The sequence below is a fragment of the Salvelinus alpinus genome, chromosome 7 (genome assembly GCF_045679555.1).
Source record: "Salvelinus alpinus chromosome 7, SLU_Salpinus.1, whole genome shotgun sequence".
In the NCBI taxonomy this organism is placed as follows: domain Eukaryota; kingdom Metazoa; phylum Chordata; class Actinopteri; order Salmoniformes; family Salmonidae; genus Salvelinus; species Salvelinus alpinus.
This window is the reverse complement of record NC_092092.1, coordinates 39,752,199-39,777,175: the sequence shown is the minus strand read 5'-3', so window position 1 is coordinate 39,777,175 and position 24,977 is coordinate 39,752,199. Positions and strand designations below refer to the sequence as shown.

Sequence of the window (24,977 nt, the reverse complement as noted above, 5' to 3'; positions counted from 1 at the left end):
TGTACTCCAACCCTAGTCCGGAAAATTCACTTGGGTTAGCAGAATGTCATTTTAGCACAGCGTCTAATTGATTATCTACGGTAATATGCTCAAATGGGACTCAGAGATCCAGAGATAACCGATTGTGACAGGCCTACTCTCAATTAGCCACAGTGACTGAATGAATAGAACACTACATTGGAGCTGTGGAGGATGTCTCAACTCACAATGATTGCTGATGATAATCAATGACAGGCAGAGTTACCCAAACCATCAATTAACGTCAACATGGATTTAATTGGAGACGAGTAACAACTTGATCATCAGGATTGGAGACATTTGCTCTTGATCACGCTGTATTTCTCATTTTGATGGGGTGCTGTATCCCTTGATTATCTGATCTCAGGACTGTATGTGCTATCGCCAACCCCTCTGACTACCACTGTCCTAAAGCGAATACAGATCTGGGATCAGGCTAACCTTTTGAATTTGTATCCTTTTTTATTTATAAAAAATAAAAATGTAACCTTTATTTAACTAGGCAAGTCAGTTCAGAACAAATTCTTATTTTCAATGACGGCCTAGGAACAGTGGGTTGTTCAGGGGCCTTGTTCAGGGGCAGAACGACAGATTTTTACCTTTGTCAGCTCAGGGATTCGATCTTGCAACCTTTCGGTTACTAGTCCAACGCCCTAACCGCTAGGCTACCTGCTGCCCCTCCATTGGTTCCCACTAAATATGGCTCAAAAACGTGATTTTCCTGTGTCTTATATATATTTCCACACTATGAGGTTGGAATAATACTGTGAAGTTGTGAAAATGATTATAATACCCTTTAAGTTTAAGAGCTGTTTGAAAAGAGCACCTGAAATTTCAGCCTGTTTTGGTGGGATGGAGTTTTGGCCTGCCTGGTGATGTCACTCTCTGCCAATAGCAGCTAGTTTTCAGGCCCCCCCCCAGACCACTCCCAGGCAGTCCTAACTAAATTCTTGCTTGAGAAATTGCTCTTTGCTAAGAAGCTATTTTTGTTTCTTTTTGACCATTTTAATTGAAGACAAGCATAGTAAGGTACTTAACTGTTACCCAGAAATTATTTGATATTTCTGGGTAACAGTTATAAAAACAGCTGCATTTGACCTTCAAATTTTTTGCAACATGGTACCTTCTTGGTTATTAGGTTTACCCATGAAATAGTCTGGAGCATATACTGAATAGCGTGTGCAACTTGCTTTCTTTCTATTCAATCTAGCTGTTAGACACCAAGTCCACAGACCGGAGACAGACTCTGCTTCACTTCATAGTGAACATCATACAGGAGAAATACCCCGAGCTCCAAGCCTTCCACGGCGAGCTGTACTTCTTGGACAAGGCTGCTCTGGTGTCCCTGGACAGCATTCTGCAGGACCTGCGTGCCCTGGAGAGGGGCATGCAGGTGACCCGGAAGGAGTTTGCCATACACAAAGACAACTCTGTGTTGCAGGAGTTCCTCACCAGCAACAATGACCTGCTGGACTCTGTAGTAGGAGATGGCAAGACAGCCCAGGTCAAATCTCCCTACTAAATATAAATATATATAAAAAATTGACAATCAGTGTGGCAAAATGTACAGCCTAATATATCAATCAAATGTATTTATAAAGCCCTTTTTATATCAGCCGATGTCACAAAGTGCTATACAGAAACCCAGCCTAAAACCCCAAACAGCAAGCAATGCAGATGTAGAAGCACGGTGGCTAGGAAAAACTCTTGAGAGAGGCAGGAACCTAGGAAGAAACCTAGAGAGGAACCAGGCTCTGAGGGGTGGCCAGTCCTTTTCTGACTGTGCTGGATGGAGATTATAACAGTACATGGCCAAGATGTTCAAACGTTCATAGATGACCAGCAGGGTCAAATAATAATAATCACAGTGGCTAACCTAGTAACAGTTTTATTGCACTATACTAAATTAATTTAGGAGAGGCTAATAATATTTGTAAAACAGTACTGCTACAGAAAGCAATGAAGTACAGTGTAATGGAGGTATGATCTTTTCGTCTCTCTCATTTTAGGATGTGTATGAATCAGCGGTGGAGTACTTTGGAGAGAACCCTAAAACCACACCTCCCTCCATGTTCTTCCCCGTCTTTGTTAGGTTCATCAAGGCCTATAAGGTTAGTCACCACGTTGACTGATTACGTTGTTCGTTGATTCAATTCATTCAATCGTTCATACAGTACTTACACAGCCGACTATTAAAACGTAAGTACGTTCATGTATCAACATAGACGAGCTGAGCTCTTTGCCACACATCAAACCGTAACTGTTGCATTAATGTGACAGTGTTCCATACATAAATGATTACAAATGTCTTTATAACCCCCCCCCCCCCCCGGGCAGCTAGCAGAGCAGGAGAATGAGCAGAGGAAAAAGCAGGATGTGCTGTCCAGCGAATGGAAAACTGGGCCACTGTCAACCTCGCCTAAGCCTGAAATATCCCAGAAGGTAGTCCGTGACACATTACCAAGCACGTAGGAGCGATAAGGCACTGAGAGAGTTGACTCACTCCACTTACCTTCAACACGTGTATAATTTAGACCCCAACTCTTTTGCCTGCCCTTTGACCCCCCCACCCTCCCATAGCAGGTACCCATGATGCCCCAGATGGATCTGATAGCGGAGCTGAAGAGGCGGCAGGTGACCCCCCTGGTTCGGGAGGGCAAGGATGGAGCCATCGAGGACATCATCACAGGTGGGCCTGGTGGGGTCAGGGATAATGGGTCGAGGTCTCCAGTACACTCATTGTGTGTGTGTGTATGTATGTATGTATATATATATATATATATATATATATATATATATATATATATATATATATATATATACATACACTACCGTTCAAAAGTTTGGGCTCACTTGGAAATGTCCTTGTTTTTGAAAGAAAAGTTTTTAAAAAATGTCCGTTAAAATAACATCAAATTGATCAGAAATACAGTGTAGACATTGCTAATGTTGTAAATTACTATTGTAGCTGGAAACGGCAGATTTGTTTATGGAATATCTACATAGGCGTATAGAGGTGCATTGTCAGCAACCATCACTCCTGTGTTCCAATGGCACGTTGTGTTAGCTAATCCAAGTTTATAATTTTAAAAGGCTAATTGATCATTAGAAAACCCTTTTGCAATTGTTAGCACAAAAAAACTGAAACTGAAAACTGTTGTTCTGATTAACGAAGCAATAAAACTGGCCTTCTTTCGACACGTTAAGTATCTGGAGCATCAGCATTTGGGGGTTCGATTACAGGCTCAAAATGGGCAGAAACAAAAAACTTTCTTCTGAAACTCGTCAGTCTATTCTTGTTCTGAGAAATGAAGGCTATTCCATGCTAGAAATTGCCAAGAAACTGAAGATCTCGTACAACACTGTGTACTACTCCCTTCACAGAACAGCACAAACTGGCTCTAACCAGAATAGAAAGAGTAGTGGGAGGCCACGATGCACAACTGAGCAAGAGGACATTAGTGTCTAGTTTGAGAAACAGACGCCTCACAAGTCCTCAACTGGCAGCTTCATTCAAAAGTACCCGCAAAACACCAGTCTCAACGTCAACAGTGAAGAGGCGACTCCGGGATGCTGGCCTTGAGTTGCAAAGAAAAGCCATATCTCAGACTGGCCAATAAAAAGAAAAGATTAAGATGGGCAAAAGAACACAGACACTGGACAGAGATATGGCTTTTTCTTTGCAACTCTGCCTAGAAGGCCAACAGTTTTCAGCTGTGCTAACAATTGCAAAAGGGTTTTCTAATGATCAATTAGCCTTTTAAAATGATAAACTTGGATTAGCTAACAGAACGTGCCATTGGAATACAGGAGTGATGGTTCCCGATAACGCTTGCTTTTCTGTAGCCTTTTTCCATTTCCACAAATACATCATAACTAACTGTCGTCATGCAATATCCACCACCACCTACATTATCCTGTTGCATCTGTCACATCCACATTCATCTTCTCCCTTCAATCCTTTTTTCATGTCATTCCCACTCATTCCCCTGTGCATATCTCTCCTCCCCCATGGTTATGTCTTTACCGTCACCCTCTTCTCCCTTTATCTCTCTCTGTCTCTCTCTCTCTGGGGTTTTCAGCTCTAAAGGCTGTGCCCTTCACGGCTCGCTCTGGCAAGCACATCTCTCGCCTCTTCTGCGACTCTGGCTTCAGTGATGACAGCCCTACATAGTCCCCTCAGAATTGTATAGGTCTGTCTTTCGCTTTCTCTCTGTCTCTGGAGATGCCTGTGTCTCCTATGCACACCACGAGAGTGTAGCACTATGTTTCTCTGTTTGTGGATCTCTCTGTCTCTTGATGCAGTTGTCTGTCTGTCTTTGTTTGCGTGGCGGTGTCACTACAAAAACCTGTTTAGACCAGACTTGTTCCGTGTTGTGGCCTCACAATGCTGTTGTTATCCATCACTATCCCTGCTAGACCTGAGGAACCAGCCGTACAGACGGACAGACGGATCCCGAGTCAGCGCCAAGTGGAAGCCCAGACAGAAGCTCCAAGTTTCCTCCGATATCTTCCTGTGAAACACTACACACATGCTTACTTACACACACACTTACTTACACACACACACGCTTACTTACACACACACACACATGCTTACTTACACACACACACACACACACACACACACACACACACACACACACACACACACACACACACACACACACACACACCCCATTCAAAGCATCACCCTCATTTAAATTCATTGACATAGAGCGCACACAAACTTGAAATAGCTCCCCTAGGCTTAGCCCAGCATGGCAGGTGATTGGTTCTACCTGTGGTTCTACCCACAGCAAACCTCCATCCTCTAAGTAGAGCTTTAGGAATATTAGACTGTGAGGTGCTGTCTGTCTCCTAATACCCCTCTGATCCACAACAAACACCTACAGTAAATACGCTCTATTCCTCATCATAAACTGGGTGATTCGAGCCCTGAACGCTGGCTGGCTGATAGCCGTGGTATATCAGACCGTATACGACGGGTATGGCAAAACATTTATTTGTACTGCTCTGATTACGTAGGTAACCAGTTTATAATAGCAATAAGGCACCTCGGGGGTTTGTGATATATGGCCAATATACCACGGGCTAAGGGCTGTGTTCTAGCACTTTGCGTTGCGTCGTGCCAAAGAACAGCCCTTAGCCGTGGTATATTGGCCATATACCATAACCCCCGCAGGCTTTATTACTGAAGTTAACACTTCCTATTTCTACATAATGTTAGTGGAGTAAGGGCTTGGCCATGGATGGACTTTATAGTTCAATGGAATGATTTAAATGAGAATCACCCTCATTCTCCACAATCTTCATTTGAGCTTTAGGACCCGTGTATGGGAGGTTCAGCACTGGGACAGTGTGCATGCAGTAACAATCAGTGAAAGCTAGGCAAGACTCTACATTTGTCTTTCATAATGAATAGTTTGTTCTATTTGTGGTACTCAGATGGCTGCAGATTGTCAAACCCAATAACTGCTGTATCTGGTGTAAAGGCATATTGACCTGTGTCTGCCTGCCTGTCTCTGTCTGTCTGTCTGTCCTAGGACTAGTAGGATTACAACAGCTTAGAACGAAGCTTAGAACATTATTTTGTATTATATTCCAAATATTTGAATGGATAACCCTTTCTTTGTTTCACTATTTTGGGTTTGAACTAATAAATATTTTATACTGTGATTGTCTGCTACTTTATTACATCAGAAGTCATGAAACATGAAATTGGTTTGGAGTTCATTTCAGACCCTGAATGAATTTCAATCAAATCCTTTCTTGTATAAGAGGTTCACTTTTATTGTCACAAAAACACAACAGAGAGGTACAAAAGCAGCAGTCTTTGTTAAGTACCATAGTTGATCTTCTCACACAAAGCGGCAACAGTTCTTTCAGTATGTAGAATTGGCGTAGCATTTGCACTGTTAGTTGGTCTTTAGCGTACCGTATTGCTGTGTCATTCTTCTTCAGTACTCATCAACAACACTTATCTCACACGCACAGCAAGAATCACTCTCAGAATAACGGAAGTTGCTCTACGATGTCTTCATGTCTTTTTCTTAACATCAACGTTGACAGTGACATTTGTTTTGACTGACCCTGTTGCACATGATACAAAATCTATTATCCTGTACAATGTTTCATCAAATATACACTTACAGTTATACACAGAGGAGAGGTATTGACAGAAGTAACAACCTTTTGTTGACCCAGCGTGCAAATTCCGGGAATGTGCATGCTGTTTTGGATTACGTTTCTCTCGACAACAACAAAAAGAAATTCACATAAAAATCCATTATAAGTAACATCTTCTCGGTCTATTTACATGATTTATAACACCCACAGACTACTTTAAACAACCGCACATTCATCGAGAAGCCATATTGTACATACGATATTGTTTACTTTTGATTAGGATAGAGGAAGACAGTTGTGGGTAGTCACCAGTGATTACTTGTAAAGAGGGATGAGGAAATGTGCTCTGGGTCTCTCTATTTCTTTCGTTCCCTCTATCCGTGCAAGCTGAGTGTAGTGCTACTTTAAGTAGTTCACAACCCTCCATCATTGATTTCTATTGTTTCCCAAACAAGCCTCCCAAAGGTTTCAGATTTTTCACAAATGTCACCGCATGTGTTCTTTGTATCCTGCCATGAACCATATTAGTCTATTGACAAGAAATGATACTAACAATTTGCTCAATGGTCTAAGTAAGTAGTAAGGAACCAAAATGATGGCAATAGAAAACAAAACACACAACAAATTCATTTACAGAATACATGTCTAAAATGTGGTTATGAATCCTCTTTTCAAGTATAAAAATACAGTCTTGATAATATAAAAACATAGATGAAGAATGAATTATGTACATGATATAATCACTGCAAACAATACCTATCGGGTAGTATACTATTTTCTCACAATACAGTATATCTCTGATATGATTTAGATTATTCTGAGGTTAATTGCGTGGTCTTTATTTTCATATTAGCTCTTATTTCTATATTTAAAGATGAATAATACATTATATTAATGTCTAGGATTTACCAAGGGGATGTTCTATCTCCAATTATGTATATTTTTTGTGCCAGTGGTATATATTTGTGCACAGAGAGCTTCCATGGCAATATTATTGCACTTTCCTCCAGCAGTTTCAGACAGCACATAACCCTTCTGTGGGATTATCTGACTTGCATTTAGTGGAGTGGTAAAAAAACTGTTTAAATGTTGTCACGCATAAAATCTTGGGATGGAAATCTTCATATTGCTGTGGCTAGTGTATAAAACGGTGCTAATGAGTCCAGAACCTTTCACATTATGGATAGAGGACCCGTGTTTACTGTGGGATTTTAGGATCGTTATGTGTTCACTTTGCAACATTTGGTGTCAGAAGTGGGATCCTGTGCGGAATCTTGCTGTCCACCATTTTACCTTCAGTGTTTATCCCAGTACTCATACCGACCATGATAGCAGAGGATATACAGCAGTTGCCCTCAGACATGGAAGAAGAGAGAACATTGCTCACATGATCTCTATCTAACTCCTATCCTAACCTACTGCAATAGGGTGTCTGGGAAAAGTCTGCAGTCTGCAGCTTTTTCTGTTGCATTCTCATCTTTTGTTAAGGGTTTTAATAGTGTTTTAAGATCACATTTGTTTTCCCTGTTCTTTGGTGACTTCTTCCAGATAGAGACAGACCAGGGTCAAGCTACTGTCTTGGTCATTGGCTATCTTACATCTATGTGGTCACATGGGGTGCTACTGTATGCTTCAGCCAGTGCAGTGCATTTCCCCTGACTGGCCACAGGGGGATGCTGTGTTTGGTGTATCAGCCCGACAGCTCCTGTCAAGATCTGAGCCATGTGGCTGTCGCTAAGCAGAGCATGGGCAAAACTGAGGAAGTGATGCTGTGATCAGTACTGCACTGCTGTCAGGACTTGAGGACGGGCTACCTGGCCCGATGCAGCTTCTCCACAGTGGATAGGAGAGGAAGGGGAGTTGGGAGAGGAGAGGAAAGGGAGGGGTGAAGCGAGAGGAGGAGAAGAAATACAGATTGAGATTGCAGAAGGAGAGAGGAAGAGAAGGATAGGAAAAGGAGTAGGTAATGGAGGAGCTATACTCTAGAGTACAGGATAATAGGTGTCCTCAAGTTACATGATCTTTATAAGTGAAGGCCGAACTCTGCTTTTACCCTGGTTAACCCTAGGCATACTTTCTTGCTCTGTGATTGGTCAATTATGTTTTTGTTTGCACTTTTGCCCTCGGCTGCTGGCTCGTTTGGACACGTACAGGGCTAAAACCCAAAGCTACAATTGGCTGTTGGGATCAACCCAAACAATCCTCACCCCTGAAACAACACACATTTTCAATGAATTGGTCATGTCTGAAACAGTTAAGATGCTTTCTTTGTCCAAATGAATGGAAATGAATTATCCTACCGTCCCTTTGCTCCTACAGGGGCTTCTCCATAAGAGCCTTGGAGACCCAAACAAACAAACTCAAGGAGAGAAAAGCCAGCGCTGAGCCTCTCTCGCTGACACATTTGGACACAACATCAAGCTCAATTGGATGCCAATGCTAATGAATTGCCTTGGCCTTTAGCGAACAAGAGATTTCCTCCTACGATTAGATGTCTAAGGGCCCCCACACCGCTGCCACATTGGTTTACAAATCCAACCGTTCAACGGGGCAAAAGGGTTAAGGGGAGAAACAAGACAAAAGCCTACGATTAACGACGCAGACTTCCCATTAAGCCAAGAGCATAGACAAAGGGAGGTAGGAGAGGAGAAGAGAGGAGAGGAGAGGCGTGCCTTTAAGGATGCCAAGAGAGCTGGTTGCACTGATGTAGATTTAGATCAATGTCATCTATATTCTGGCTCTATTCTCCTCATGATAGATGGGGCTGGGGTGTGTCCTTGGGAGGCCCACTGCTCAAAGTGAGATAGACTGGGCGGGATGAAGAGCAGTAGAAGCCGACACTAGCTTTGGTCTACATGGGGCATGGAGGTTATAGATATGTACATTCAGGACATTCAATGTGGGGAGAGGAAGGAGCAATTTGTAATTGTGGAAGGAGCACTAGGGGCAAACAGTGCAGCCTGGTCTCAGAGCCGCAGAGCCTCCCACAATAACTTCTGCTAAATATGTGTATGCGACCGATAACATTTGATTTGATTTGAATATGCTATACACATTTCTGAGCACCTGTCAAGACATACGATCTGTACTAATGGTCTAGTTACTTTAGACAGAAACGGAAGTAGGGAGGTTGGTCGGGTAGGATGGGTGGGCGTATTCCGTGACAGTCTAGCAATCCAAAGGTTGTGTGTTCGAGTTGCCCCCGGGGACAACTGTAGCATTTGAGCTTCCTCTAACCCCAATTCTAACCTTAACCCTTTTCACCTAACCGGTCGTACAATTCGTATGCTATAGTACGACCGGGTAAGACGTACTACACGTCGGTATATCTGTAGCTCTTGGAGCCTGTATCACAAAATATCCTTTACAAAGACATGAACAGACAGGTGCACCATCCCCCCCGCAGAAGATTGAGGGATCCTCCCACTTTCTGCCATCCACGAGATCCTCCATTCCCCAGATAAATCGCATTCATATTGGATCATTAAAAAAGGATTCATGCCAAAATCATCCATTCATGGGCCAAACAAAAAGTCCACCTATTCAGGAGAGATATAAAGGACAGCACCTGGTCATCGCCTGTTGGCATTCCTTCTGGACAGGTATTGGAACAGTGAATGTAGCTATAGCACTGTGTTGAGACAATGTCCACACAATGTCCTAAGATATCAAATAGCAGAATAGCAACTAAGCCTTTTTAAAATCAGATAACCCCAAGGCATTCACATGTTGTGCACACACAAACTTCACTTTTGTTGACGTTAACAATTTTTCAGCTCGTGCACATTTTCCCCTCAGGATTAAATAAAGGGGGGGGGGAGAAAAGGTTACTCTATGGTGCGGTCTTGGTTAAATCCTATTGGTTCAAAAATTACCTCATTGGTTCATGTCTGAAGCAGTCCTGTATTGTTGAAAGAATGAACCTAACATTATGCATTACAGTACACAAAATAGCCTACCCATGGGGGTTTTAATTTACCCACACTGCACATACAGGTCACACAGATGCATGTATGTCCAATATATTCAACTGACTCCAACATACAGTATATTAATTCATATTATTTGCATATGTTAAACATATAGTTTAAGTTGAACAGGTCTTTTGTTTGTTTGATCACAGACAGTTTACTACATTTTACTGACCCAATTGCCTAGATATATATGACTGTATTTACTGTATGCTACAAACATCAGGTCAGACATTTAATAAAATACATAATCTGCATCAGAAGAGGACTCACTTTTGCAATGAGCGTAATCTGCACACAAAAAAATCTGCACAGTGTAATGACCCGAATAAACAGCATCCGCAGACTCAGAGGGCATATTTGACATCATGACAACATGGGGATAGGGAAGGAAGGTACACTTGGAGGCATACGCAATCTCACACAATTGAGTGGTTTCCAGCAAACAGCATAAATAGCAGCCTGGTCTCATAGGCTAGATTTAACATAGTAAATATAAAATCAGGACCATTAAATGAGTATGATATGTTACGTTTGGTATGGTTACATAAGACAGAAGGTTACATTTAAGGCAAAAACAAAAGGAGGGTGGTTGGTTTAACGCGAATGTCTGGCAACCCAAAGGTTGTGTGTTTGAATCTCATCACGGACAACTTTAGCATTTTAACTCATTAGCAGCTTTGCAACAACTTACCATGTTAGCTAACCCTAACCTTAACCCTTTAACCTAACACCTAACCTTAACTTTTAACCCTAGCTAACGTTAGCCAGCTATCTAACGTTCATGTTAGCCACCTAGCTAACATTAGCAACACCAAATTGGAATTCGTAACATATCCTACATTTTGCAAATTCGTAACATATTGTACATTTAGCAATTTCTTAAAATATCATACGAAATGGTTGAAGGACATCCACAAATAATTACATGCCAACTTTTTACTTTTTAGATTTGCATGTATTGTTAGATATTACTGCACTGTTGGAGCTAGGAAAATAAGCATTTCGCTACACCCACAATAACATCTGCTAAAAACGTGTATGCGACCAATTAAATTTGATTTGATTTGATTTACCATACAAAATCGTAACATATCATAATAAATGGAGTTCTCGGATTTATGTACAGAATAATACGAAATGCTCTGAGACCAGGTTGGGAATAGACATGAATACTAATGCTTGGTGTGTATTCCTCCAGTGTCAAATAAAGGTTAACATGTTAGCCATGTGCTAACTACTGTATTCACTAATGGGCATTGTTGTGAAGCGCACTGACCTCTCTGGGAGGTCATCTTCTGCACTTGTATGATACTTTAATGTTTTTTACACGGATTCCAAGTGGTTTCTGACTCCTTTCACCCCAAAGAGTGAAGTATGGTTTTTGTTCTGGTGCAAACCTTGTGCTTCACCAAAATGGATGTGGTTACAGCTTTGGTGGTGGATGAGATTAATTTGCCCCACACAAGGTAAAAACCTTTCAGATCTGATCAAGATGAATGTAGAAGTGCATCAATCCAGCCATCCGAAGCGAGTTGAACCATGGCAACATTTTGGGGCTGTTTTTCAGTCCAATGGGTAGTCTTTTGAACTCTAATAGCCTGGGAATAGACCCCCTAAGCCTAAAGAGCACCACATGGGGCCTGTTTCTTAGAGTTCAAATGAAGTGACCTCTATCTTAGTTAGCTAATGGAGTGTGGATTATCCCCGTTAGGGTAATGAGAGGATTGGGTTGACTGGCTCAGGACAGGTGCTAGCTGGAACGGAGTGGCTTTCTATGTTATCTCTACCTGACTTTGAGAGCTGCCAGAAGGTCCTTTGAGAGGGACAGTTTGGGCTGAGGTGGGACAGATCAGCCTACTGGGTTGGAGTGCCTGCTGAACCATGTAAGACTGCTGCTTCAGAGAGGAGGGAGGAGGGCTTCAGTTTTACTATTTTCTACATTGTAGAATAAAAGTGAAGACATCAGAACTATGAAAAAACACATATGGAATCATGTAGTAACCCAAAAAGTTTTAAACAAATTCTTCAAAGTAGCCACCCTTTGCCTTGATGACAGCTTTGCACAATCTTGACATTCTCTCAACCAGATTCACCTGGAATGCTTTTCCAACAGTCTTGAAGGAGTTCCCACATATGCTGAGCACTTGTTGGCTGCTTTACCTTCACTCTGCGGTCCAACTCATCCCAAACCATCTCAATTGGGTTGAGGTCGGGTGATTGTGGAGGCCAGGTCATCTGATGCAGCACTCCATCACTCTCCTTCTTGGTCAAATAGCTCTTACACAGCCTGGAGGTGTGTTGGGTCATTGTCCTGTTGAAAAACAAATGATAGTCCCGCTAAGCGCAAACCAGATGGGATGGCGTATCGCTGCAGAATGCTGTGGTAGCCATGCTGGTTAAGTGTGCGTTGAATCCTAAATAAATCACCATCACACCTCCTCCTTCATGCTTCACGGTGGGAACCAAAAATGTGGAGATCATGTGGAAATCATCCGTTCACCTACTCTGTGTCTCACAAAGACACGGTGGTTGGAACCAAAAATCTAAAATTTGTATTCATCAGACCTAAAGGATTTCCACCAGTCTAATGTCCATTGCTCATGTTTCTTGGCCCAAGCAAGTATCTTCTTCTTATTGGTGTCATTTAGTAGTGGTTTCTTTGCAGCAATTCGACCATGAAGGCCTGATTCACGCAGTCTCCTCTGTATAGTTGATGTTGAGATGTGTCTGTTACTTGAACTCTGTGAAGCATTTATTTGGGCTGCAATTTCGGAGGCTGGTAACTCTAATGAACTTATCCTCTGCAGCAGAGGTAACTCTGGGTCTTCCTTTCCTGTGGCGGTCCTCGTGAGAGCTAGTCTCATCATAGCTCTTGATGGTTTTTGCGACTGCACTTGAATAAACTTTCAAACTTCTTGAAATGTTCCGCATTGACTGACCTTCATGTCTTAAAGTAATGGTGGACTGTCGTTTCTCTTTGCTTATTTGAGCTGTTCTTGCCATAATATGGACTTGGTCTTTTACCAAATAGGGATATCTTCTGTATACCACCCCTACCATGTCACAACACAACTGATTGGCTCAAATGCATTAAGAAGGAAAGAAATTCCACAAATTCACTTTTAACAAGGCACACCTGTTCATTGAAATGCATTCCAGGTGACAACCTCTTGAAGCTGGTTGAGAGAATGCCAAGAGTGTGCAAAGCTGTCATCAAGGCAAAGGGTGGCTACTTTGAAGAATCTCAAATATGAAATATGAAATATGTATTTACACTTTTTCAGTGTCTACATGAGTCCATGTGAAATTTCATAGTTTTGATGTATTCACTATTATTCAACAATGTAGAAAATAGTAACAATAAAGAAAAACCCTGGAATGAGTACTGTAGGTGTGTCCAAACCTTTGACTGGTACTGTATTTGCTCCAGAGAAACATTGGAGGTGTGATGCACTTTGCTTTTTTGTTCTGCCTTTCGTTATTTTTGTCCGTCTGTCTTTGTCGTTCCTACCTTTTCCATATTCTCATCTCCGATGAGAAAAAAAAGGGCAAATATTCAGAGAAGTATTACTTTTCCATCTCCTGACCCTCTCACTTTTGGACTGCGGTTTAAATGACTCAGCTGGAGACAGAATGATTCAGCGATTCAAATAAAGAAAGCGGAGTCAGACAACCGTGTTACTGTAGGACCATCATCTACTTGGTGAAAAGTCAGGAGTTCGGCATTGAGATGTTCAACTATTCCATGGCATAATCGAGAAGTGCAGTTTAGGTGCCACTTAGCTTGTTAAGTGCACAATACCTCCATGACCTTACCCTCCTCAGAAACATCAATACCAGCCAATGGGATAGAGCACGCTCAGTACACAATCCATTTTGGATCCAACCACAGCTCAAAGTCAAATAATATAACAACCAATATTGGTGATTTCCAATGAGCCCGACCCTTTTCTCGTCACCTTACATTTCCCACTGATAACATATTGTATCCCAGTAGTTGCCCAGACAGCTGTGAGATGGGGCAGTTGTCAATGTCAAAGGCCACCAGAGCTGTTCTGAAGAGGGCTACTCCTCTGAGGGGCATTCTAGAAGTGGAATACCTGCTGCTGGCCCTGGATCTTGGGGAAGTCCTCTCTCTGCTTCCTGGTCTTGGGCCTCTCGAGGCTGCCTTGCTGGAGGTTCTTCAGTCTAGCCGCTACAGTTGACTGGGCTCCCTTGGATCCCCCTGGTGAGTTGCTTGCATTCTACAGAAGGACAATGAGCATGAGGAAGGTTATGGTCATATTTGAGATGACATTTTGGCTAGAGCCCTAAGCAGTGCACAATATAGGAAATAGGATTTCATTTTGGGTGCAGACAGTCTCACTGGTGCTGATCAGTTTTGCCATGTAAGGGTTTGTGTTTTGAAACCTGGTCCAAATCCAGCAGATCAATTCTGTTAACCTGAAAGCGGCTGTAGCACCTCTGTTTTGACAGCTTCCCTAGTGAGATGTGTCTTGTTTTGATCTGGGAGCGATAAAACGAGACCTTTACAGAGATAAATGTGTCATTTGAGCAGTAAGAGAGCTTTGACACTTGCCTTAGTCTGTCAGCAAACCTTGAATTGAAATACGTTATTCCACCTTAACACACTCCATGCAGTATACATGTAATTCCAATATGCACGCCAGAAATGTGGGACTGTCAGTCCTCATAACAGTTAGTTTGTTAGAGAATTAGAGCACAGCTTAGTTAGAATACTGAATGCAGATCAGAATGTAGAATGCAGTCAGTGGAATTAGCAGGGGGGGGGGGCGGAGTGTCATTAGCAAAGTGAGACAGGGGAGTTAGAGTGAATGGAGTTAGACAGTATATGTTTGGTAGTCGAATCCGACAAGATAAGCACTATGCCGTGTTTTCAGCCCAGAGAACTTCTGCATCAAGCAGAATTAGAGGAGAATCTCCATGATCAACAGGCATGTTAGTGTCCCTCGAAGAAACAAGTGCAGTGGAACAGCAGTGACTGAAGCAGGGGGAAGAGGACAGGAGACAGTAGGGCCGCAGGCACTGCAAAAGAAAGTGGGCATTTGGGGGTGGGGGGGGGGTGGGGGGGGCTTAAGGTTTACCTTTCTTCCCAGGAAGCCTGAGGCGCAAGGAAGGGTACGGGCTGCAGGGGTAGGCCTCGGTAGCGTGCTGGGCAGTGAGCGGGGAGGGGACACTTTGACAGTGGTTCTCTGAAATATCTGTCAGGTGGTGTGTGGCGGGTGGTGAGTGGAGTCGTGTGGGAAAGGGTCGCAGAGACAACGTTATCACATTGCTAAGGCACACCGAACATCGACTGCAACGAACTAAATACACACCGCACGTCATATTCTTATACATTTCGTATGCAGCTACTCGAGGTATTCAATTTAGCACCAGCGTAACACGCTGTAAATTACATCAGGGAACAAAGGGACGCCGACCTCTAGTTCAGCAATGATCCTCTTTTCGTCGTCCTCGTCTTTAATCGCAGAGGCGGCGATGACGGGGGGAGTGGAGGTGGGGCGGGGGGTGTCAGACGGTGTCCTTCTCAGCTTGACCAGAGTCTTCGGAGCCTCTCCGTCTTCTGGCTCAAGCTTCTTAGAAAAACAAAACAGGGTTGGCCGACATGTCTACAGTGTCTGACAGATCTTTAGAACATCCATACATCCAAATAGCCTATCTCAAAAGTATCTTCAAAAACATTCATGTGTACTTTCATGCTTTGCAGTTATTTCTTGCTCAGCCGTCTCTCTCTCTTACTGTACCTTCTTGGTGGTGACGATCACTTCTCCGGTGCTATTGGTGGTGAGCCCATGGGCTGATGGGAAGCTGCGGCGAGGAGGGGGTGGAGGCGGAGACTTAGAGGGTTTCTCAGTGCGATACCTGGTAACGGTCAGCTCTGCTAAAACACACAATAATATATCTTTATAGGGCAGCTCAGTCATAACTAAAACACAAACAATGAATGTGCATGTGGTATTCAGTCTCACCAGATCCGCAACGTGAGCCCCCCTCCAGCTTCTGGGCAGTGACCTGCACCATGTTGGGCTGGTGCTCAGTACTGGTAGTGGTGGTTGTGCTAGTGGTGGTGGAGGTGGTGGTGGTGGTAGTGATGGGGGTGGTAAACTGAGGTTTGGGGTGGGGTTTGGGGGGCACAGCAGGCTTGTTGATCTGCCTGGCAGCAAAGTCTAGGTCTGGGATGGCCTTCATCAGCTCAGCCTGGGTCTCCTCCAGCAGACGGTTGATGTCCTGGGCACTAAACTGGGTCAGACTTGCTCGCTTCTCCTCCCAGTCCCGCTCTGCAGCCTATACAAACACATATATTTGTCAACCCAAATACTGTATATTGGAAATATATTGCAGCAATGTACACGGATATACTGTACATGATAGGGAAAATTTGTCAAATCAGAACATCTATACATTTCCAGGGAAATGGTCACACTGGTAAATGTACCGATTCCCCAGTAAAAATGTACATTTAGCATTGTGAGGGGGATTGTATAGAATATCAAAATACAGGAGCGGTTTTCCGTACCAGTCTGACCTCCGCAGACACTGATTTGCCAACACCGCGGCGGCTCGGCAGCTCGTCCAGGACCCGGCTTCTGTAGCTGGCCGTAGGGTGGGGGTCCTGCTCGGTTCCCGAAGCGTCTGGGTTACTGCCTGATATGGGCATCCAGTTGGCAAGGCTGGCACTACCACCCAGGTCATTGAGGATGAGCGATGGACTGGTCAGTATGTCGAGGTCCAAGCTCTTTCCTGTGTGCTCAGTTCGCTTGGCTGACTGGCTGGAGATGTCATTCTGGCCTTTCCACAGGCCCTCGGTCACTTTCCTGTACATACAGGTGGCATACAATACACTAACAACACACAGCAGTATCAGGGCCCTATTGCATCTATTCTGGTGATCAGGTTTCCGGGATCAGTCAAAAACAAAAACATTGCTGCAACACGTTTATCTTGAAAACCAAGTCACCAGTTGAATGGGGCCCTCGTAACAACCCGGTTATAACAATTTAACAACAAGGTGTATATAGCGTATATTGTGTTGTGATGTGTTAAACCATACCTGCGTAGTGTGGTCAGTGTGTCGGTCATGGTGTTACAGCGTTTCAGCAGTGAGTCCAGTCTGTGTGGCTCCTCCTTCAGGAACTTCACAGCCTCCACTTCCACCCTCAACACCACGCGCATCTTACTCTGCAGACTGGGGAACTGGTCTGGAGGGAGGGAGGGAGGGAGGGGGAGAGGGAGAGAGGGAGAGAGGGAGAGAGGGAGAGAGAGAGAGAGAGAGAGAGAGAGAGAGAGAGAGAGAGAGAGAGAGAGAGAGAGAGAGAGAGAGAGAGAGAGAGAGAGAGAGAGAAGGAAGAAATAAGCATAATTAAATCAACGAGAGAGGGAAGGAGGCTATATCCAAGCTTGTTTGTAAAACAGTCATGCAGTGTCTTTGTGTCTCCTGTCATGCTCTCTGCCGGGGCTCGCTGTACTCTCTGCCCCCTACGGCGTGGGGGAAGTGATTTCAGGGTAATTTAGGTGCGCAACAAATCTGGTATCACATCAGTTGTTAAACAAGCATCTCGTTCTACTGTGTGGTGTTTAGCCATGATGCTACACGTGAACATCTGCATGTGGGAGCACATCTTCCTGAATCAGACACTCCTATTATGGGCGTTCACCTGCCTAATCACTGACACCATTAACACGATGTGACAGATTGCAATTATCTAGAAAGGTTAATTTTATACGAGGGGTCAATTTTATTCCATCCAAACGTAGCAGGCTTTCACACAGCTAATTGCCTCATTGTTGCATCTTCCTGTGTCGTTAACGCCCATATACTACAGTACCAGTCAAAAGTTTGGGCACACCTTCTCATTCAAGGGTTTTTCTTTATTTTTACTATTTTCTACATTGTAGAATAATAGTGAAGACATCAAACCTATGAAATAACACATATGGAATCATGTAGTAACCGAAAAAGTGTTAAACAAATCAAAACATAATTTATATTATAAGTAGCCACCCTTTGCCTTGATGACAGCTTTGCACAATCTTGGCATTCTATCAACCAGCTTCGTGAGGAATGCTTTTCCAACAGTCTTGAAGGAGTTCCCACATTTGCTGAGCACTTATTGTCTGCTGTTCCTTCACTCTGCCGTCTGACTCATCCCAAACCATCTCAATTGGGTTGAGGTCGGGTGATTGTGGAGGCCAGGTCATCTGATGCAGCACTCCATCACTATCCTTTTTGGTCAAATAGCCCTTACACAGCCTGGAGGTGTGTTGGGTCATTGTCCTGTTGAAAAACAAATGATAGTCCCACTAAGTGCAAACCAGATGGGATGGCGTATTGCTGCAGAATGCTGTGGTAGCCATGCTGGTTAAGTGTGCCTTGAATTCTAAATAAATCACAGATAGTGTCACCATCACACCTCCTCCTTCATGCTTCACGGTGGGAACCACACATCATCCGATCATCCGTTCACCTACTCTGCGTCTCACAAAGACACGGCGGTTGGAAACAAAAATCTAAAATTTGGACTCAGACCAAAGGACATATTTCCACCGATCAAATGTGCATTGCTCGTGTTTCTTGGCCCAAGCAAGTCTCTTCTTATTGGTGTCCTTTTGTAGTGGTTTCTTTGCAGAAATTTAACCATGAAGGCCTGAATCACGCAGTCTCCTCTGAACAGTTGAGATGTGTCTGTTACTTGAACTCTGTGAAGCATTTATTTGGGCTGCAATTTTTGAGGCTAGTAACTCTAATGAACTCTGGGTCTTCCTTTCCTGTGGCGGTCCTCGTGAGAGCTAGTCTCATCATAGCTCTTGATGGTTTTTGCAACTGCACTTGAAGAAACTTTCAAAGTTCTTGAAATGTTCCAGATTGACTGACCTTCATGTCTTAAAGTAATGGTGGACTGTCATTTCTCTTTGCTTATTTGAGTTGTTCTTGCCATAATATGGATTTGGTCTTTTACCAAATAATGCTATCTTCTGTATACCAACCCTCCCATGTCACAACACAACTGATTGCTTTAAATGCATAAGGGAAGAAATTCCACAAATTTACTTATAAGAAGGCACTCCTTTTAATTGAAATGCATTCCAGGTGACTACCTCATGAACCTGGTTGAGAGAATGCCGAGAGTGTGCAAAGCTGTCATCAATGCAAAGGGTGGCTACTTTGAAGAATCTCAAATACAAAATATGTTTTTATTTGTTTAACACTTTTGTGGTTACTACATGATTCCATTTGTGCTATTTCATAGTTTTGATATCTTCACTTTTATTCTACAGTGTAGAAAATTGTAAAAAATAAAGAAAAACATTGGAATGAGTATGTATCAAATTTTTTGACTGGTACTGTATGCTTACTCTTGAGCTCTGTGAGGGTCTCTCCCAAAGACCTTAGCTCCATACTCTTCTGCTCCACTTCCTGCTCAGTCACCAGGCCGTGGTTGACTGACGAGTTCCTCTGCAGTTCCTCCACTGACTTCTCCAGATCACTTTGGACACCAAAAAATGACATCAGTATAGCATAACAACAAAGTGGCCACCAAGTACGCAGGCACTACACGGTTCCAGCTCAAACACACCATCTTTTTTTCTATCTGAGCAGTTTGCACTATTTCTTCATTCACACTGACCCTATCTTGAGTTAGAGACCCTGAATTAAAGGCTAAACTCACTGCAGTTGCTGGATGAGCAGCTCTTCCTGGTTGAGGTACTTGAGTCTCTCCTCCTCCACTAGGAGGCGCTGCCTCTGCAAAGGGTCCTCCTGGGTCCGCATGGCATCCAGCATCATAAGGCTCAGCTCCGACTCGGTCTGCCTCAGCAGGGACTGTACTGAGTCCTGGTTCTCCAACTGGGAGGGGAGACATCGACAGACTCAAATACATGTTATTGGGACATACACACACTTAGACAATACATCAAACAAGCATAAGTCAAAGCAAGCACAAAGTCCAGTCGACACACACAAAGCTCTGACGAAGGCCTTGAGGCCGATACGTAAAGCTTACTAAAGAGCAGTGATACGAGCAAGAGAAGTGATTGATACATAAACACGTGTAAAAACAAACAGTGCCTTGAGAAATGTGTGTGTGTGTGTGTGTACACGGCCACACTGTTCTCTGGTGCTCACCTGGATGTTGCGCAGCTGGGACAGTTGTTTGCGCAGCTCGCTGGTGTTCTGCTGCAGGCCATGCAGGTGGATCTGCAGCCGCGACACCGTCAGTGGCTGGGAGGACCCGACGAGTGGTGGCGGCATCAGGGCCAACGGAGCCGACGGTGTCAGGGCTGGCCAATCAGAAAGTGGGATTAGGGTCTCACGACGGTGCATTCTACTGTCACTGTAGCCAATTATATCATCCAATGTAAAGTGGGGAGGGACGACAGGATTATTCACAGGTGTAATGGTGATTGACAGAATGGGGAAGGTTTTAAGGACACACAGAGCCATATCCGAAGCTGTATTTCTTTACATACATTTAAATTCCAGGGGCAACAACAGAGCATCCACAACAAGCCCGAGCGATCAAGTCTTTGACGCTTGTGGTTGAAATGGCACAATGGTCCATTGAAATGACAATGAACATATAGCTTTGCTATATGGCAATTTCTCAGGGACGTTTTCTCATGCATAACAAAATAAAGACTTAAGTCACTCACAAACTTGGAGTTCAGCCGAACTACAAAATCTCTTATTGCTTGACATGGGAAATAACTGAATTGCTTTGAAAATAGCCCATTAGCATTGATATTAGCATTGATATTAGCATTGATATTAGCATTGATATTAGCATTGATAGCCCATTAGCATTGATTAGCATCCAGGCAAAGAAACGTCAAATTGGTTTTGTAATTTAGGTGAACTATTCTTTCAGAGGAGATGGTTAAAACACAAGGTCGTAAAGAATGTGACAATTTGAACGGAGGAGCAGACGTACGGCAGTATACTGCTCAACTGACTTCCTGGGAGATCTCTAACTTGCACTGGGAGACAGAGAAATTGGAGCTTGGCACAACTCATTGTAGAAGAACACCTTGTTCTGGGGGAGGGCATGTGACAGTTACTGTGCATTTCTAGGTTCATTTTCTAACTAATAGCCGACCTTCTAATACCTGTCTGGAATGGGCGTAGATAAAGAGGTGAATGGCCTATTTTCATCTGACAGCACAAAATCCCCTTTCACACAGACGACTTCCTGCAATTAACCGTTGTTTTGCAGGTCTGTGTGAGCGGTATCAGGAATAGAAATAAGTCTTGATCTACCCACAAAGTAACCTAACCATACCATTACCGATGATAACAAGACGAGCAAAATAACATTCCAGCATGAACAGTAGGGATTGGGAAACATATTCTGAGCCCAGTCCTGAATCCAGACACTGAACGCAAACATAAAGAACACGAGAATCAAAACAGAATCCGCACAAAAACTCAAAGTGCATCAAACGAGAGACGCCAACTATAAGGGAAGCAGTCTGTAATTGAGACACACAGGGAAAAGAGGATGAGGACTTCGGACAAGATACCTTTCTTGTTTTTTAACCGTCCAGCTAAAATAAGGCACAAGAAGCATGGCACCCATTACTAGCATAAGCAAACACACACTTGATGGTTCTTCGTGCACATTGGTCACACGTGAGTAATACACATACGGTAAGCAGCTAAGCTACAGAACATTTACAATGCTACGCAATGGATCATGTTATTTATATTGCAATGCTCTGCAACCCTAACCCTTACTCTTTATATTGCCAAGTCAATGGGACACAGTGAAAAGTCAATGTATATTTGTTTTCAGGTATCCCTGATTGATACTTACTGTCTGTCTCAGAGCAGTAATTGGCCGTCTCAATCTTGTCCCTGGGAAAGACAAAATAACTTTAGGTCCCCACTCCGTGTGTACTGTATGTACTGAATGTACTGTATGTACTGTATGTACTGTATGTACTGTATGTACTGAATGTACTGTATGTACTGTATGTACTGAATGTACTGTATGTACTGTCTGTACTGTATGTACTGAATGTACTGTATGTACTGAATGCACTGAATGTACTGTATGTACTGTATGTACTGAATGTACTGAATGTACTGTATGTACTGTATGTACTGAATGTACTGTATGTACTGAATATACTGTATGTACTGTATGTACTGAATGTACTGAATGTACTGAATGTACTGAATGTACTGCATGTACTGCATGTACTGAATGTGCTGAATGTACTGTATGTACTGAATGTACTGTATGTACTGAATGTACTGTCTGTACTGAATGTACTGAATGTACTGTATGTACTGTATGTGCTGAATGTACTGAATGTACTGTATGTACTGAATGTACTGTATGTACTGAATGTACTGAATGTACTGTATGTACTGAATGTACTGAATGTACTGTATGTACTGTATGTACTGAATGTACTGTATGTACTGTATGTGCTGAATGTGCTGAATGTACTGTATGTACTGAATGTACTGAATGTACTGAATGTACTGAATGTGCTGTATGTGCTGTATGTGCTGAATGTACTGTATGTACTGAATGTACTGTATGTACTGAATGTACTGTATGTACTGTATGTACTGTATGTACTGAATGTACTGTATGTACTGTCTGTACTGTATGTACTGAATGTACTGTATGTACTGTATGTGCTGAATGTGCTGAATGTACTGAATGCACTGAATGTACTGTATGTACTGTATGTACTGAATGTACTGAATGTACTGTATGTACTGTATGTACTGAATATACTGAATGTACTGTATGTACTGAATGTACTGTATGTACTGCATGTACTGCATGTACTGCATGTACTGCATGTACTGCATGTACTGCATGTACTGCATGTACTGTATGTGTGTGTGTGTGTGTGTGTGTGTGTGTGTGTGTGTGTGTGTGTGTGTGTGTGTGTGTGTGTGCGTGCGTGCGTGCGTGCGTGCGTGCGTGCGTGCGTGCGTGCGTGCGTGTGTGTGTGTGTGTGCGTGCGTGTGTGTGTGCGCGCGCGCAACGGACGTCAGTGTGATGCTAACAGTATATCTTCCTCCACTGTCTGTCCCCCCATACCGGGCATTAAACATTGATCCTCTGCTTCGCAAAACACGACAGTCCTCCCTGCCAACGTACTAACCGTTTGAGCGTTTGAAAACTATCTAATTTGATAGCTCCATCGGCGACATTCCATCTAGCTGTGGAGTGAGCTTACGGGAACGTTCTCAACTGCGTTACACTCACCCCTTCTAAACTCGCTACGCAGCAAGCGAGACCCGGCCGTTGAGCTGAGCCCAACTGCCAATCCAGGTCACGGCACCAGTGAAACGGACGTCAGTGTGCTGCTAACAGTTTAGCTTCCTCCACTGTCCCCCACCGTTACATGTGCGCCTGTGTGTGTTCGTGTGTGCATGCTTGCGTGTGTGTCTCACGGGCTCTCGGCCTCTGGTCCCCTGGTCAGAACAGTCTGCAGTAGACCAGTCAGACTGGCTATCTGTTTCTCCATGGCCTCCATGCGCCCCCTTTTGCAATGACAAACATAGGTTATGAGTCAGTTTAGATACACACAAATACCCATCACAGACACATAAAACATACATGCACACACCACACACACCAGACACACACACACTGGCACTCTTACCTGGTCTCTGTCTCATTGCCTGGTAGAGGTGAACTGAAACCTGGTGCTGAACTGAAACCACCGCCCTCCCCTCCAGGTCCAGCCATTAAGCACAGCTGATCAGACCCCAACCCTGACCCCTGACCCCTAGCTTTGGGACTCTCCCCGAACACGGAGGAGGATACTGAGTCCCTCCGCAGGGTCTGCCTCCCAGGGGAGCCCCGGCCGGGCATGGTGCCTGAATACGAGTCCCTCATGTCGGGGATTTTCTGCGGAGACGAGGGGGGTGGCACCCGGAAGCCCATGGCCAACATGGACGCGGCGTAGGCTGCATCATTATACAGTGGGCCTCCAGGCCTGTAGAGGACGCCACTGTCCATCAGCTCTCCTTGCAGCGCCGCCGCCGAGTAGGAAGTGAGGGAGCGCACGGATCCGGGTCCCAACCCTCCTCCGCCCCCTCCGCCTCCTCCACGCCGGTAGAGAGAGCCGTAGGCGTCCCCTCTCGGGGGTAGAGATGAGTGGGGGCCCGCCAGGCTGAGGCGGCCTCCTTCCTGGCCCAGGGAATAGGGGTCGGCATAGATCCCCCCTGCATCGCCCCGCAGGAGCACCATGCTCCTGGAGCCAGTGCCGTGGACCTCCTCATCGGGCTTAACATCCCTACGCTCCAGGATGGCACTGGGGGAGAAACCTGCCTGGGCGTGGTGCTGTAGCTGGGGCTGGTGGTGGAGCTGCTGGGGGTGATGCTGGTGGTGGGCCGCACTCTGGCCACCTGGCGAGGAGTGGTGGGGGTGGGGGAGGGAGTGGGTTTGGGGATGATGCTGGGGGTGAGGTTGCCCAGCGTAAGAGGATGGGCGGCCCCCACTGTAGAGGAGACGGATGCGGGACGGCGAGCCGGAGGGGGCAGAGGCGGAGGAGGCAGGGGTGTTGCTGAGGCGACGGTTGGGCGGGGAATCCTGCTGGGGCGTGTACACCATATCCCTCTGTCACCAGAAGAAGAGAGGAAGGATAGAAATAAACAGCAACATTCACGATAGAATAGAGTGGAAAAGAAGAGAATAGAGCAGAATAGAGCAGAAGCAGAACAGAGTGATGCAGAATAGAATAGAACAGGTTAAGGTACAACAGAATAGAGTACAATAGAGCAGATACCACACAATATTACAGGTGATTCAAAGATTGCTCATCAAAGACCGGCCTCCTGGGCTTTTCACACATGACAGTGTC

The 24,977-nt window shown here is 44.3% G+C and overlaps 2 protein-coding genes across 11 annotated transcripts in view; one reads left to right on the top strand and one right to left on the bottom strand.

The window, feature by feature from the left end:
- Positions 1-5,697, top strand: part of LOC139580997 (formin-like protein 1) — a 67,032-nt gene extending 61,335 nt beyond the window's left edge. Inside the window, exons 21-25 of the mRNA XM_071410279.1 lie at positions 1,229-1,522; positions 2,028-2,129; positions 2,356-2,460; positions 2,599-2,707; positions 4,438-5,697. Of these exons, the coding sequence (XP_071266380.1) occupies positions 1,229-1,522; positions 2,028-2,129; positions 2,356-2,460; positions 2,599-2,707; positions 4,438-4,538 (711 nt within the window). The 3' untranslated portion in view covers positions 4,539-5,697. The remainder of the gene's footprint in view (positions 1-1,228; positions 1,523-2,027; positions 2,130-2,355; positions 2,461-2,598; positions 2,708-4,437) is intronic.
- Positions 5,698-5,786: 89 nt separating this feature from the next.
- Positions 5,787-24,977, bottom strand: part of srcin1b (SRC kinase signaling inhibitor 1b) — a 44,466-nt gene continuing 25,275 nt past the window's right edge. For 2 of the 10 annotated variants that reach the window (XM_071410268.1, XM_071410276.1), the window contains exons 6-19: positions 23,775-24,733; positions 23,563-23,652; positions 21,956-21,996; positions 21,663-21,686; positions 20,269-20,423; positions 19,814-19,989; positions 19,500-19,630; positions 17,197-17,344; positions 16,663-16,987; positions 16,115-16,430; positions 15,890-16,026; positions 15,566-15,721; positions 15,227-15,343; positions 5,787-14,365 (exon numbers count right to left, since the gene is read on the bottom strand). In XM_071410268.1, coding sequence (XP_071266369.1) covers positions 14,207-14,365; positions 15,227-15,343; positions 15,566-15,721; positions 15,890-16,026; positions 16,115-16,430; positions 16,663-16,987; positions 17,197-17,344; positions 19,500-19,630; positions 19,814-19,989; positions 20,269-20,423; positions 21,663-21,686; positions 21,956-21,996; positions 23,563-23,652; positions 23,775-24,733 — 2,934 coding nt within the window. In that variant the 3' untranslated portion in view covers positions 5,787-14,206. The remainder of the gene's footprint in view (positions 14,366-15,226; positions 15,344-15,565; positions 15,722-15,889; positions 16,027-16,114; positions 16,431-16,662; positions 16,988-17,196; positions 17,345-19,499; positions 19,631-19,813; positions 19,990-20,268; positions 20,424-21,662; positions 21,687-21,955; positions 21,997-23,562; positions 23,653-23,774; positions 24,734-24,977) is intronic. The other 8 variants (XM_071410269.1, XM_071410270.1, XM_071410272.1 and 5 more) reach the window with 8 other exon arrangements.